The 15,927-nt window shown below is 55.0% G+C and overlaps 5 protein-coding genes across 5 annotated transcripts; 4 read left to right on the forward strand and 1 right to left on the reverse strand.

The window, feature by feature from the left end:
- Positions 1-745: 745 nt before the first annotated feature.
- On the forward strand, positions 746-2,306 carry INS49_015648 (uncharacterized protein; the record flags this gene model as incomplete). The annotated part of the gene is made up of 2 exons (XM_043176327.1): positions 746-800; positions 1,018-2,306. The coding sequence occupies 2 exons, from the start codon at positions 746-748 to the stop codon at positions 2,304-2,306; spliced, it is 1,344 nt and encodes a 447-aa protein (XP_043019782.1).
- A 1,070-nt stretch (positions 2,307-3,376) lies between these two features.
- INS49_015649 (uncharacterized protein) lies at positions 3,377-5,273 on the forward strand (the record flags this gene model as incomplete). The annotated part of the gene is made up of 2 exons (XM_043176328.1): positions 3,377-3,456; positions 3,539-5,273. The coding sequence occupies 2 exons, from the start codon at positions 3,377-3,379 to the stop codon at positions 5,271-5,273; spliced, it is 1,815 nt and encodes a 604-aa protein (XP_043019783.1).
- Positions 5,274-5,726: 453 nt separating this feature from the next.
- INS49_015650 (uncharacterized protein) lies at positions 5,727-6,828 on the reverse strand (the record flags this gene model as incomplete). The annotated part of the gene is made up of 2 exons (XM_043176329.1): positions 5,727-6,721; positions 6,798-6,828. 2 exons carry the CDS (start codon positions 6,826-6,828, stop codon positions 5,727-5,729), a joined length of 1,026 nt encoding a protein of 341 aa, XP_043019784.1.
- Positions 6,829-8,765: 1,937 nt separating this feature from the next.
- On the forward strand, positions 8,766-10,025 carry INS49_015651 (uncharacterized protein; the record flags this gene model as incomplete). Its single annotated transcript, XM_043176330.1, has 1 exon — positions 8,766-10,025. The coding sequence occupies one exon, from the start codon at positions 8,766-8,768 to the stop codon at positions 10,023-10,025; it is 1,260 nt and encodes a 419-aa protein (XP_043019785.1).
- Positions 10,026-11,232: 1,207 nt separating this feature from the next.
- Positions 11,233-14,806, forward strand: INS49_015652 (uncharacterized protein; the record flags this gene model as incomplete). Its single annotated transcript, XM_043176331.1, has 6 exons — positions 11,233-11,389; positions 11,443-11,585; positions 11,763-11,949; positions 12,826-12,951; positions 13,009-14,684; positions 14,738-14,806. 6 exons carry the CDS (start codon positions 11,233-11,235, stop codon positions 14,804-14,806), a joined length of 2,358 nt encoding a protein of 785 aa, XP_043019786.1.
- Between the last annotated feature and the right edge of the window lie 1,121 nt (positions 14,807-15,927).

Here is a 15,927-nt window from a genome sequence, read left to right on the forward strand (position 1 = left end):
AGCCGCAAAGTAGCTGTTGGTTGCCTTTCTCAGCTCACTACAGCATATCCACAATGGTACGACAGCGCCAGGCTCACCAACTCTTCATCATTGCAAAACTCAAGGGTCAGCATTACCGCTCCCTTGCTGCCGCAAATCATCCATGTGAGAACTCCTCTAACTTGCTGCTAATCATTACTCTTCTGGGATATCACTGACTTGATCACAAGGGCTCGAGGGCGTCTCAGCCCTGTCTACCTGCTACCGCCTCCTGCGCATTTTCTCTGATCAGGCGAATCGATACTCTATTCAGCAAGAGCTCAAGTTTGCTGCCGAATTTTATGGGGCTGCATCTGAGACTGAGATTGAAAGATTGGTCAGATACAATGGTTCTGCTGTGGGACAGGCCCCATGTCCTTTCCCATTCATCACGACTTGCTTGATTGCGGGCGCTTCATGCAACCCAGATCTTGGAAGTTGTTATGCAGTGGAAGAGGGACGTTTTGAAATGAGATCCAACCAAAACCACCGCCCCAGCACCAACAGTAATATCATCCTTCTAATTCACGGCATTTCAGTAAGCTTACATGAGGCTGCAGGTATCATGATCCTAGATATAACCGACCTTTCCAACGTCCGCTACTGCTTCGTGGCCTTCTGTGGCATAGATTCGGAGCAAGAGGTGCCATTGCATACACCTTTGGATGGATGGACCTACATGAGGGCCTACCACGATGACGGTGATGAAATTGTTCTCAGAAACAAAATGGCGGTTGACGGCCTTGAGAACTACGCTCTTGTTGAGTTGTCTGCCCTTGCAGGTCAGTACACTTGGAACTGCTTTCTTTCTCCGACTGCCAGTTCCCAGCCAGACACATGGCCACACTCAGATTGTTATCAACTGGCATCACCTAGGCATGGGAATGCTTGAAGTTTAAGTATTAAATGCTAACAGGACCTGCTTAGACTGTTGGCCGGACGGTGCATGGCCCACCACCCCAGGAGCAGGCGACACCAATGACGGGCTTCCCCTTGCAGTATCAAACAAGGCATCAGTGCAATCACTTCGGTCCCTTTCGCAGAACAAGCTGTTCCAGGAGTTACTATCAAGCGACGCACCCCCGGACCTGACACTACTGGATGAGCCCATGGAATATATCCGCAACTTCACAAGCGACTTCCAGCACCATCTTATCGAGCACACTGATGCGCTTTCCAAGTCTTCTGCAGCAGCCGAGATCCTCAAGAAGGCGTTTGCGGGCGAGAAGCATTTCGATTTCACCCCTTTCCTAAGCCAGCTAGCAGAAGACGATCTTGTGGCATTCGCGAACAGCAAGGCTCTGAGACACCTGAAGACAGCCAACCTCTCTGGCATCGGTTCATTCCTCGAAGCCTGCCCAACCGCGGCTGCTATCGTGGAACACGTCAAACTTGACAGCTTATATTTGCTTACTCGCCCAGATCGTCGGACTGAGGACCCGTCCGAGATGGTGGAGGTTCTTACAAATGGTTCCAACCAACCTCTGGTAAGCCAGAGGCTTGTGCTGGGCTCTGCCTTCTCCCGAAGTCTCCGACGAACGAACGAGACCAATTGGAAAGCCGCCCTCCCTGGAACCGGCTACTGGAAGACTTTTCCCGTAATGCAGCTACTTTATCACGGCCCGACGGAGTTCAAGGGGATCCAGGGCAGTCGGGAAAATGGGCCCTGGTTGTCGGGCTTCTTCCTGTGCGACGGTCTTCTCACGCCAGTCCGCTTTGTCACCGGTCTCCTCAACGTCGTCAAGGGCAGGTCCAAGGAGCCCCGCCAAGCCGGAAACGGGAATGGACAGCTCGACGTTCCTCTGAATTTTGCCTGCGCCCCTTCTACCCTCAAAACCTTCACATTTTCGATTGAAGTGAGCCCCATACCATCAGAGGCCTTGTTCTGCGCCAGATCGGAGTATTACTCGTACCCTAAGAAACGGCCGACCGGTTCGATCCGGGACATTCACCCCAAGGGTTGGACTGCGGTCATGGTCCACACGGCCGCCATGGACCCCCAGACGCTCCGCCAGGTGCCGGGCTCAGCTCGATTCCGAGTGGCATTGGTGCGCTCCAAGGCCCGCCCTGTACCTCTCAGGCGCTCCACGATCGACCCGGGCGAGCTCGAGGTCGTCGATCTGAAGGGATTCCTGGAGCTGGCTGCGCCGGAGCATGCAGATGACCTTGAGGCCTGTCTGTCAGGGCTTACTGCCTGGGCCCAGACCGATGACGATCTTGTCAGCAAGCTGACAGTAGACGAAGTCGTTACGACGTTGCAGGCTTTTGTGGACGGGGCGGATCAGTAGCATTCTGAGGTGGATTGAGTGAGATCGGGTCAGAAGACATTGCCGTCGACGCGAACTAGCGGCACTGGGGTCAGGGTCCTCTGCCTGTTAGGGGGAATAGGAAAATTACTCTTTCTCCTCTGATTGAATTTTGGAGCATGATTTGAGGGCTACCGAGATAGACTTTTTCACATGCAATGAAAGACCAGGATGAACCTGAGTTTGCACATGATTGATTGTAAGAAAAGATAGATCCTCGACACTCGCCGAGCAATGTTGACGAGCGAGGCAGATACCAAGACCCAACCCCCTCCTAACCAACACAGTGCAAGACCAAGACAAGTGTACAGATTGGTACTCTATGCCTAATTATCTAGCTTGGTACGATATATTAGGGAGAGATCTGGACGCCAATGTTAACAGTCGGATCAGCTCGTCATGAGATGTGGGTAGTGGACGCCAGCGTGGGTCAACTCCAGAGAACGAGAGCTTAGATTTGAGCAGGCGTGAGTGTATGAATCCAGCTGCGTCCAAGACAGAGTCAGGAACTCTGACATGAGTCCGCAGTCGAGAACTCATTTTCATGGACATGAGTTCCAGCAAGTACATGGATCCAGGTGAAAATCAATTGTACGTTGGAGCTTTTCCAAGTTAAATGTCGTTGCAAAGCCAAGTGTGTCGCCCCCTGGCCAGCTCCAGAGCCGCTTGATGCAACACAAAGCCAGCAACCAATGAGAGGGGGCATGATTACAGCTGGTGTGGGGCTGCAGGGGCGCGGGTGGGAATCCGGGGCCGATGTCGCTGAGCTCCCCAGAAATTATTACTGCCGCCTTTTTTGCAGGTGTGTCCCTGTGATTGTCCCTGTGATCTCGAGGTGAGGGCAAGAATTGGATTTCGTCTCAGCGTCGGCTCAATTGTGCTCGTGGCCTTCGAGTCATCCCCGACCAGCCCGCCCCCCGCCTCCAATCCCGCATGGCAAGGCGCAGATAGAAATACGACTTTTCGGTTCTTCTGCCTCGACGCCTCGTTCACTTTGTCCGGTTTTCTCTTGTCACTCGTGCGTCCGTCCATACAGTGACTGAGTTAGCGCCATGTCGCTGCCCTCACTCCTCCGGGCCAGGGCCCCACGAGCCCTGGCAGCAGGCCGCTATCTGGCCTCCAATGGCCAAGCGTACGTGCTATACCGTCCAGCTCCAATTGACTCATCATGTAAACATTGGATCTCCGTTGCTGACAATTGCCTCTCGATGCAGCCGCCTCCTCTCCACGACCCCAGCCCGCTATGCCGACGACAAGCTCAACAAGGTCTCGGCCAACATCACACAGCCCAAGTCGCAGGGCGCCTCCCAGGCCATGCTCTACGCGACCGGGCTCAGCGAGGAGGACATGAACAAGGCCCAGGTTGGCATCTCGTCCGTGTGGTACGAGGGCAACCCGTGCAACATGCACCTGATGGACCTGTCGAACCTCTGCAGGGAGTCCGTGGCAAAGGCCGGCCTCGTGCCCTACCGCTTTAACACCATTGGCGTGTCAGACGGCATCAGTATGGGCACCACCGGTATGCGTTACTCCCTGCAGAGTCGTGAGATCATCGCCGACAGTATCGAGACGGTCATGAACGGCCAGTGGTACGACGCCAACGTGTCCCTGCCAGGATGTGACAAGAACATGCCTGGTGTCCTGATGGCCATGGGCCGTGTCAACCGACCCAGCATCATGGTTTACGGAGGGTCCATCAAGCCCGGCTGCTCCAAGGGCAAGGACCTCGACATCGTGTCGGCCTTCCAGGCCTACGGGCAGTACATCACTGGCGAGATCAACGAGGCGGAGCGGTTCGACATCATCCGGAATGCCTGCCCCGGCGCTGGTGCGTGCGGTGGCATGTACACCGCCAACACCATGGCCAGTGCCATCGAGACCATGGGCATGACCCTGCCCGGAAGCAGCAGTTTCCCCGCCGTCAGCGACGCCAAGAAGGCAGAGTGTGAGGCTGTTGGCCCGGCTATCAGGAACCTGCTCAAGGAGGACATCCGGCCTAGTGACATACTGACGAGACAATCCTTTGAGAACGCCATGGTCCTGATCAGCATCCTCGGTGGCAGCACCAACGCCGTGCTTCACCTTATCCCCATTGCTGATGCCGTCGGTGTCAAGCTGACCATCGACGACTTCCAGACTGTTTCCGACCGCACGCCCCTCCTGGCTGACCTGAAGCCCTCGGGCAAGTACGTCTTCGAGGACCTGTATAACGCTGGTGGAATTCCAGCGCTCCTCAAGTTCCTCTTGAAGGAGGGTGTCATTGATGGGTCGGGCGTCACCGTGACCGGCAAGACAATGAAGCAGAACCTCGAGGCGTTCAAGGACTTCCCCTCGGACCAGGCCATCATCCGCCCGCTGAGCAACCCAATCAAGCCCAACGGGCACATCCAGATCCTGCGCGGCTCTCTGGCGCCGGGCGGCTCGGTGGCCAAGATCACCGGCAAGGAGGGCCTGCGGTTCGAGGGCAAGGCGCGCGTGTACGACAAGGAGGACGACTTCATCCAGTCCCTGGAGCGGGGCGAGATCAAGAAGGGCGAGAAGACGGTGGTGATCATCCGGTACGAGGGCCCCAAGGGCGGGCCCGGCATGCCCGAGATGCTCAAGCCCAGCTCGGCCATCATGGGCGCGGGGCTGGGCCAGGACGTCGCCCTGCTGACCGACGGCCGCTTCTCGGGCGGCAGCCACGGCTTCATCATCGGCCACGTCGTGCCCGAGGCCATGGAGGGCGGGCCCATCGCGCTCGCCAGGGACGGCGACCGCATCGTCATCGACGCCGACAAGCGCGTCATCGACCTCGAGGTCGCCGACGAGGAGCTCCAGGCCCGCCGCAAGGCGTGGGTCAGGCCCCAGAACCGCGTGCTCCGCGGCACGCTGGCCAAGTACGCCACGCTGGTCAGCGACGCCAGCCAGGGCTGCGTCACGGACGACAAGCTGCTGAAGCTGTCATGAGGTGCCGGGGCGTGTGGGTGGCGTCCGTGCGAGTGAGGGTCATGTTGGATGTGTGTACTGTAGATACCTTGATAATTCCTGGCGTTCAAAACTGGGGGCGCTATGCGAAAGCGCTCTTTCTTAACACTATCGCTCTGTTCCCTGAGCCTACTGATGTCACGGCGTGTGAATTCGACTGGCTCATTTACTCGTGATTATTGATTCTGCTGAACCGAACAAACCAACACAGATATTTTTGGATCTCCGTGGAGGGTAATAAAACCAAAGAACCGACGAAGGATACTCGACTCGCGGGGAGATATCTAAGAAAAACAGAACCGTCGTATAGACCCAAAACACCTCAGCGATGCATTTTTCGGAAATTACCACCTTCGCACTCCTCGGCCAAGTGCCCTCCTAGTACCGTACCCACCAAGCCATTAAGACGTGTTACCTCCAGCTTTGACACTCAGCTTATTTCCTTTTCCAGGCCTCGACAAACTTGGCCTTGTCCTCGATCGTGAGGCCGACCCTCTTGTTCCGCCCGAGCCTCGCGAGGTTCTCCGCGACCCGGTCCAGCACACGCCGCTCCTCGGCCGTGATCTTCGTGGGTTCGTCGCCGCCGGCGCCGGCCCTGCTAGCCTCCGAACGGGCCGGCACGTCCACGCCCGACGCCTCGCCGACACCGTTGACGGCGCCCGAGGTGTTGTAGACGGCCTCGGCGATGCGGATGCGCATGACGTGGGTGGGCCGGCTGAGCAGGCGCCACAGGAAGCTGGCCCAGGCGCCCGGGACGGGGGTGGTGATGGCGGGCGAGGCGTAGCGGATGCTTACGGGGAAGATCTTGGCCTCCGCGGGCGCGGTGAGCAGGCTCGGGCTGAAGGGGAGGATGCCCTGGCCGTTGGTGGTGGCGCACTCGGGGAAGACGGCGACGACGCGGCCCGGGTTCTCGGCGAGGATGGCGTCGATCGTGGTCAGGCCGCTACTGGGGGTGTTGTCGCCGGCAGACGGAGGGCCGGTGCGCAGCTGTTGGGGGCTCAGGGCGTGCCAGATGGCGCCCCAGAGGCCGACCTTGGAGACCTTGCGGCTGCGCGGGTAGCTGATCGTGAAGATGGGGTCGAAGACGGCGGCGAGGTAGACGGCGTCGACGGGGCTGGTGAAGCTGGCTGCGATGAGGGAGGCTGGCGGGGCGGAGGGCATGCGGCCCGGGGGCTGCTGCGAGAGGGAGCCGCGCTTGACGCCGTCGAGCTGGAGGTCGCCCCACCAGATCTGGGGGATGGCGAGGAGGGCCCAGACCAGCAGCTTGTTGAGGGCCTGGGGCAGGAAGGGGATGTGCTGGGCCAGCAGGAAGTAGAAGGCCACGTAGGAGAGGAGGAACGGCAGGCGGAAGACGAAGAGGGTGAGGTGCAGCAGCTTGGCCGGGGTGCTGGAGGGCGAGCTGTGCGGGATGAAGGGGGAGATGCCGGAGCCTGGGGGTTACGAGCAGTCAGTTACCGTTGGTGTTGATGTTGTTATTGTTGATGGATAGGAGGAGATGGGGCATACCTCTGTCACGGAATTGCGAGAACTTCTCCATGGCTGGCGATGGAGAAAACAGTTGCGACTGGATGCGCTGTGCCGGGCTGGGATGTCCAGGAAGGGAGGGATCAAAGATATGTGTAGACTTTGTTTCCAAGAGCAGATGACGATGATGCAGCTCACTTCATGTCAGACAAAGAGCGCATGGGAGCGCAAGGGGTACACAAGACGACAGGACGGTTGCAACGAAGTATCAAAAGCTCAGTCGGATCAACAGTAAGGAAGGGATCGTCATGACTGACTATCAGACCATTTTATTGTGAGCAGGTCGAGCCTTGCCGAGCAGAGCAGAGCTGGAGCTGTGCTGACTGGTGGGTGAGGGAGGGAGGTAGGGAGCTTGCTGAGTGAGACTAGGTGGCTGCTGGCATGTGAAAAAAGTGGCCACGTGCAGAATGAGGAGGGGCAGAGAAGGTGCCTAGGTACCTAGGCAATCTAGGCGCAACGGGAAGGGTTCGGGTTCGGGCTGCAAGGAGCAAGCCGAAGTCTATTTGTTGCCGTGACACTCTGTCGGTACCACTCATATCCTGCATGTTGACTGCCCTGTTGTCGTGTTGATGATCAGCTCATTGGCGTGTCTCGTGCATGTGAAGGTTACCAATTTGACAGATCGTTTTCTTACTGAGAATTGTGCAACAGAGACAAAACAAAATGTGTCCTCTCGGGTGCTCTTCCCTCCCTTCATCTTTGTAATGAGCATTACCATGGCGGACCACCATTTCGGCGCTAATTTCCCACACAAACTCCAAACACTTCTACTTTAACCCTCTATACAAATCTATACAATTTCAGAGGTTTAAAGAAAATATTAGCTTTGCATTTATAATTACAAGATATATATAAAAGAAATCATTACATCTGGCGATGTACGGGTGTACCCTCCGTTTTTGCGGGTGCAAATATCCGATTTCTTCTTTTTCCTTTCTTCCAACCGCACCAGTTGGCTACGGAGCTTTACAAGCGACCAGTGAGTGTCATACCTAGACAAATAACATCGCGATCAACATACTGCACTGACAAACTTGTCGCAGTGCTTGTACGGTGGGCAGAAACAATGCCAAGGCATCCTAACGATTCTTGATCTCCAAAGTCTATCCCCATGGAGTCAGTCCCAACCTTCTCGCTATAACATTGGTGAGTCGAGACGAAGAGATCGCCCAGTTGCCGAATCTGAACCGCCAATAACAGCACTCCCAGTCCAGCCACTCTGGAATTCTTCTAACCCAAGTCGCACCATTTGGACACCCACCTTCCACGAACTTTCCGCAATGGGGTGCTTAAACAAGATCACAGTCAAACAAGTCAGGCAACTCCCGCTGCAGAGTGGCTCTGCAATGAACCCTGAAAGACAATTAGGCTTATGTCAGCCTACCCAGCTTCTTCCGTCCGCCTACCCAGCTCTTTCTGGCCGCCCACTCAATACAAAAGAATTGGTGCACACATCACTAGAAACAGTGTATAGTACGGGCGGCTATCCGTAGAGCCTTTGATTGGTACGCATCGGACATGTGGGTTTGGCGATGGGACTGAATGGAGAATAGTCGTGGGCACCACAGACAGGTCAACTGCCTCTCTGTGGGTAGCAAGGCGCAAGACAATAGTTTGGCCGGTTATCCGAGTAGCCTTTGATTGGCACGCGTGCATTGCTTAACGACTCTGCACTCATTGTACAGACAGTCGTCTCTGACGAAACACTGATGTTTAGAGTTGATATCAAAAGGATAGAAATTACAACTTGAAATATATAATTCCTTTCATGTGCCCTGGGCTCTGGGTCCTGCGAACATTACTCCATAAGCATCAGGAAATCATGCATCTTATCAATACTGTCCAGGCCTTAGCGGTCTTTGCTGCACTCTTTTCTGTGCCTCGCCGGCGCCGCACATTGTGGGCCAACGTCAAAGCTCGACATTCACCAACCCAATTCGATGGGAGGACATGCCAGATGCCGACATTTTCCGCATCGGCGACGTCTTCTACTACTCGAGTTCTACCGTTACCTTTTCACCCGGTGTGCCACTTTACAAGTCTTATGATTTGGCCAACTGGACTCCAGTCAGCCACAGCGTGCCAACGCTTGAGTTTGGGGACACATACAACCTTGGCACTTCAGACCGCGCTTATGTGAAGGGTATATGGGCCAGTACGGTGCGCTACCGTAAGTCTACTGATACCTTCTACTGGATTGGATGCATTGAATTTTCCAAGACCTACATCTACACTTCTTCTGGAAGCAACGCGGCAGCCAACAATGGCGAGGTTTCCTCCTGGAATTGGCAGATAGCAGGCGTCATCGACAGGTGTTATTACGATCGCGGGCTCCTGGTTGACGATGACGACTCTATGTATGTTGTTTACGGCAACACCAACGTCTCAGTGGCACAACTATCAAGCGACGGCTTGAGCGAAGCCAGCAACCAGGAAGTCGTCTCAGGCGGGGACGTCTACATCGAAGGAAGCCACATGTACAAGATCAACGGCTATTACTGGATCATACCCACCAAGGTTGCGACCGGGGAATGGGCATACCGTTCCACAAGCCCCTGGGGTCCATATGAGCAACATGTCTTCTATGACTTCCTCGACGCCCCGCTTGCTCAAGCTGGATGGCCGCATCAGGGAGGCATGGTGGAGACTCAGGCCGGGGACTGGCACTATGTCGCATTCATTGACGCCTTCCCTGGAGGCCGCATTCCTGTCATGGCTCCTGTCGAGTGGGACTCGGAGGGGTGGCCATACATTGTGACAAACAGCTCAGGCGGCTGGGCGACAGAATACCCTATCCCAGTTGCGACTACCCAGACAGTCCAACCACCGGTTGGCTTGGACACATTCACGACGCTGAGTGACGAATGGGAATGGAACCACAACCCCGACACCTCTAGCTGGAGTCTGGCCGGGGAAGGCGGGATCACCCTCAAGACCGCGACCGTCACATATGACGTCTACGATGCGAAAAACACGCTCACACGCCGGGTGCTCGGGCCAAGATCAGAAGCCATCTTCGAATTCAACATTAGCCAGATGACCAACGGCGACTGTGCTGGCGCAGCCATGTTCCGGGACCGCTCTGCCTATATTGGCGTCCACAAGAGCGGAGACGCAGTCATGCTGGTGTACGTCAACGGCCTGGAATTGGCTGACTGGAACTGGGCCACCGCGTCGAGAAGATCACAGCAGCTATCGCACCTGCACTAGAGGCTGCCCCTTTGCGCCCGGCTGTTTTCAGCTACAGTGCAGATGGGACTAATTGGACACAGTTGGGCGAGCCTTATCTCTTGGTCAATACTTGGTCATACTTTGTTGGCTATCGCTTTGCAGCCTTCAACTACGCCACGCAGTCTTTGGGTGGCTCAGTGACATTGAAGAGCTTCTCAATGGAACTTGTGGATTAAGAAACAAAATGTGCACATTGTTGCAAAGTTTGCAAGCAAAAATACTTAGGTATGATGTCTGTGGTGCAAAACAGCTTTTGTGTCAGTGTGACAGGCATGATTGGGTGTGCTGAGAGACGGGGTTAACCTCGGAGCAAGCATCCCTTTTGCACCCATCATTTTGCTCTCAGTGCAGTGTAGATAACTTCCTTTCCTCTTTTCTTCTGCAGAACCCCCTTGATTGAATGAGTCATCACTGTTTTGATCTGATCCTCAGGCAGCAGCCACATCAGGGATAAGCACGTACTCAAACTCTACGGTTCTTGTCAATGACTGAATTGACATGGTCTGATTCATCCGTGAGAAAATTATGTGATGTAGCCCCCCTAAACACCAAAAAACGTAAGGTCGGTAACACATGCTGATAAAACTTTTTAGTAATTATAAGCATTTCGACTGTGGTGGAACTTTTGTCCACCGTCTGTACACAAACCTAGAGTAGACGGGGAGACGAGGTGCATGGCGAGCAGCCAAGCTCCCCCACCTGCCCGCCATGTGCAGGGGCGGGTCGCATGCAGCCAATCGACCCCAATCCTCATCTGCACGTCCCTCGTTGCTCCTCGCAACCGCCAAATCCCGCGTAAATAATTGCAAAGTGCACGTCAGAAATCCTGACCGGGCGCCCACGAGTCTGTCAGCCAACCAACAACTCCACCTCAAACCCGGCTCAACTTGCTCTACCCAGCACCACTTAGATGCTCCATGACCTCGAGAGCCCCTTTCTAGACCCTGCACGCCGCCCTCCCCGCCCACGGACGGATACAAGTTGCTCATCCTGCCTGCCTCAACTTCTCCGCTGAACGGGGCATCGCTCCTCGCTTCCATCTTCCTGTTCCATATCGTCCTCCCCCGCCAGCGCATCATTACCCACTACACCATGGAGAGAGAACAGAAAGCGCCGTATGTAGCCACCCAATTGCGATCCCATGCCTCGTCGCATCTAGCTAATCTCACCGTCGTCCCACCAGCAGATGCGCGCCTCCCAGCTGCGCCCTCCGGGGAGTAGACTGCCCGCGCCAAACGTTCGACCGCCGACCCTCAACGAGATGTCCGAATCGCAGAACAACGTCAGGGCTCAGCCCTCGATGCTCCCGCAGTCCGGCATCAAGCGGCCACAGTCTAACAGTGGTACGCCCTCGAACGAGCAATGACCATACTGCTCATCGCTGACCCGATAACAGTCTCGCAAACACTACCTGACCCGAAAGCACGAAAGACTCTGATGGAGAGGGCCGGCGAATTTCCTGGCAGCAAGACCTCCCTTACCGCTACTCCCGCTCCAAGGACCGCCAACAAAGGTGTCTCGCTCGCTTCACAGTCTGGGGTAAGTTCTGCAACATGTCTTGATCTCTGACCGCACGTTTCTTTGAGCGCGTGGTCGACCCGGATCACATTTGCCTATATCCGAGGCCCGACCTGCGCCTGTTCATTTGCATCTCCTACGCGCAACTTGTCCCTATCCAATCTGTGTCCCGGCAGAATATCACCATTCCTCGCCAAGATGAGGTTTCCTCCGTTGCCCAAGCAGCTGCTTCGTGCCGCGACGTCTTCGTCGCGCCACGCACGGCTTGAAGAAGCGCACCCGATCGAAGACGGGTCTACCGAGCTCAACGACTTCTGCATCGTAGAACAATATGACCTGAACGGGTTCTGCGGGATCATCGAGCTGCGTTACGAGGCTGAAGTCTGTCTTCGACGTTTGCGAAGGCCTACTGGGCATCAAACCTTGTCTTGATACGGCGACTAACTCTGCCTTCAACAGATCAAGCCACCTTCGACCGCGATGCCTCTCACACGCCACCAATCTTCCAAATCCTTGTCTTCCCGACTCCCCCCGAACAGCTTCGCTCAGAGTGTCGGCCCGAACGCGAGTCGTCCTGGCTCCATGATCGGACGCTCTCAGACTTCCATGTCGTTCCATCGCTCGACAGACACGAGACAGCGTCCCAACGCAAGCCGCATCCGACCTCAGACCTCCATGACCACCCATGCAGTGGAGGAGGATGAGCAACCAACCGGAAAGCAGAATTGTACGATGCTGCCCATTTCTTTTCGATCCTCTACCCAGTCCGCTCCCAATGCTTTGCCAGAAAGAAGACTCAGAAAGGCTGCCTCAGTTCAATGCATGGGGCCGCGAGCCTCAGCGCCAGGAAGAGATTTCTCCATCAGCACCATGATGGGCAAATTGAGTCTCAACGACGAGCGTTCAAACGGTATTCTTCTCACCCGGGATCAAGCGATTTCGACCAAAGAGAACTGTCCCCCCAGTCCGAGTTCCTTGCGTCAATCAGACATTCTACTGGAAAACGTCATCCTCAGGCCGGCTCAGTCGCGCAGAGAAGACGGCACAGCAACGCCAGTCACCCGCCCGGAGGATTCTAGGGCCAGCATAATGGCGCCGCCCAAGACTCCTCCTCGAGATGCGCAACACGCTCTGGATATGCTGGACAAGTTCGAGGACACTCTACACGCTTCTACTAGGAAGTGCCCAGAGTCGCCTTCTAAATCTCCTTCAAAGGCGCGGCCGTTCTTAACTAGGGATTCTAATCTGACTACATTCACAGCTTGGGACATGGACGAGCGTCTCGTGGAAGTGGAGGCCCAGTTCAAAGCCATGAAAGAGGTCATGAACGTCTCCCTGACCGACAAGAAGGCCATGGAAGAGGTGATCGAAATGGCAAAAACGAGAGGTAGGCGTCTGACGGAAGCACAGAAATGTGTTGGTCGTGTATACTGATACTTCACAGCGAACGACCTCGAGCGCGAACGAAATCGATTAGACGAGAAGAACGCGGGTTTGCAAGGCGAACTTGATGGCATGAGACAGCAGCTCCAATCGCTAACACTCGAACTGGAACAAGAACGGAGGTCGTACAAGTACGAGCTCGAGGACAAGGCCCGGGAGCAGCGTAGTGAACTGGACCAGCTTCGAAGAACTCTGGAAGACCAGACCGACCGCCTGAGCAGGCAGCACCAGGAAGAGCTAGACGCATTGAAGAGGCACTACCGGGCTGAGTTGGAGGACGAGAAACTACAGGCCACCCGCGAGGTTGAGGAGTTGAGATCGAAACTTGGCTCTGAACAAGATGGCCTCAACCTTGCCCTCCATAACAAGGATCGCGAAATTCAAAGCACTCGAGCAGAGATGGACGTCTTGAACGCAGACCTCGACCGTGAACGAGTCCAAAAGACCCACCTGCAGAAACAGATCGATGACTTGATCGGCACCAACACATCCCTCGAAGGCACCGTCCGATCGCTGCAAGCTCAAGTCCACTTCTTGGAATCGGATAGCAAGCAACAATCAGACTCATTTGCTGAGATGGAGGCGAGGATGCAAGAAGCTTTGGTTGCTGCCGACGAGGCGCGGCAGAAGCTCATCAAGGAGGAGACGGAACGACGAGCCCTCTTCAACAAGTACCAGGAATTGAAAGGCAACATCCGAGTTATGTGCAGGGTCAGGCCGGTTCTTGAAGACTCCGAGGGCACCGCAGCAGAACTGGAGTTCCCCGACGACAAGACATCGGCTCAAATCTACGTCAAAGGACCGGAGGAGAGGAATGCCCTCGGCAAGACCAGCAGCAAGACTTACCCATTCGAGTTCGACCGCGTTTTTACTCCTCAGATACACAACGAAGAGGTCTTTGACGAGATCGCACAGTTGGTACAAAGCGCCCTGGATGGCTACAATGTGTGCATCTTCTGTTACGGTCAAACTGGCTCAGGCAAGACATACACTATGTCCTCAGCTGATGGTATGATACCTCGAGCCACGAAGATGATCTACGACACGGTGAACAAGTTGAAAGAGAAGTCTTGGACGTACACCATGGAGGGTAACTTCGTCGAGGTGTACAATGAGGAGCTGCACGACCTGCTGACTCCGGCGAAGGAGGCTGAAGGCAAGAGGAGACCCGAGATCCGCCACGACGAGGCTCGCAAGACCACGACCGTGGTCAACTGCAAGAGCGTGACGCTCGACTCGGAGGACACTGTGGAGCAGATGCTCAAGCACGCTCAGAACAACCGCTCTGTCGCGGCCACCAAGGCCAACGAGCGGTCGTCCCGTTCGCACTCGGTGTTCATCCTCAAGTTGACCGGCGAGAACTCGGCGACGCACGAGCGGTGCGAGGGCACGCTCAACCTCGTGGACCTGGCCGGGTCGGAGCGGCTCAAGCATTCGGGCGCCGAGGGCGACCGCATGAAGGAGACTCAGAACATCAACAAGAGTTTGACGTGCCTCGGCGATGTGATCGAGGCGCTGGGCAAGGGCAACGGCCACATCCCCTACCGCAACTCTCAGCTAACGTACCTGCTGAAAAACTCACTGGGCGGCAACTCCAAGACTCTCATGTTCGTGATGGTGTCGCCTCTGGAGGCACACCTCAAGGAGACGCTGACCAGCTTGAGATTTGCTACCAAGGTAAGTCGATCCCGTTCTTCTTGGGGTTTGCCAACGATGCTAACTAAACACAGGTGCACAACACCCATATTGGCACGGCCAAGGCGACAAAGAAGACCAAGGATCGCATCGGCGACTCATGATGACATTGATGATGATGAAGTTAGATCGAAGGTGATTTCGAAGACGCCCCGCTGTACATGGGAACCCCCAGAAAATAGCGGAAGGGGAAAGGGACTGTTGGGGTGGATGATTTGTAAAAACCGAGGAGTAAGGGGCGTCGACCGATGATACCACAGGAGTTTCGCCAATGTCCCCGTTTTCTTCTTTTCCTAATATCGGGCAGGAGTTCATTTCCTTACCGCTACGATGATCTCCCTTTTCCCCCTGACGACCTGCTCCAGCCAGCCGCTTTATATTTAGGTGGTGGATTCATGATTGTGCCTTGTTGTCAAACCATTGGAGTTCAGGATAGGATTTCAATGTCATGGATACGTACATACATTCATATCGAGAGTGTTGCTCATCACTCGGTTGCTTCCTTAGTTGATTTGGTGAATATGAGGGAGGAGGTGAGAATGGATGGGAGACTGATACATGAAAGAAGAGACCAAAGTCTGAGTGAGGGGTTTCCAGCCGGCGGTGTTGGTCGCATTCGACCATGGACTTGACACCTACAGCTTTGAAGCGTGTTGGGTGCTGTTGAACGGAAGCGAGGGATTCCGGGTCCTTGATAAATATCTATAGAGATATATATATGTTGCGGGCTGGGTCCACAGCGAGGAGCGCGTCTACGAACCGGGAGCGAGAGGGCTTTATACTTAGTCGGTCGGCAGGGACAGTTAGGGAATAGCCTATCATGGTTAGAAGAACGGATGTGTTGGTTGGATATTTCGTGCCCCCCTCCCCAGGAATTTCGCCAATATTTTCTCTGTGGTGGATGTTTTCCTATTGTCCGGTGCGTTTTTCTCAATGTGTTGAACTGGATCGTGTGAGACTGACTTTCTAGATTTCAGGAACGTGTGGCCTAATGACTCTTTTGAAACAAATTAAATGTATGTATGAACATGAGAAGCATGTCTGTTGGATGATCATCCTACTCTGACTGAAATCTCTCAAAGCTCTTGGGCTTGAGGTTGATAAGGCTCTAATCGTTGCATTTACAGTAACTACCTAGGTAAACAGAGCAGGTGTGCCGAATCTTGGAAATCCCACAGCGTCAAAACAAGGACTCATCTCTTCACTGGCCACCGTCCTGTTCTCT

The sequence above is a fragment of the Diaporthe citri genome, assembly GCF_014595645.1.
Source record: "Diaporthe citri strain NFHF-8-4 chromosome Unknown scaffold_9, whole genome shotgun sequence".
In the NCBI taxonomy this organism is placed as follows: Eukaryota; Fungi; Ascomycota; class Sordariomycetes; order Diaporthales; family Diaporthaceae; genus Diaporthe; species Diaporthe citri.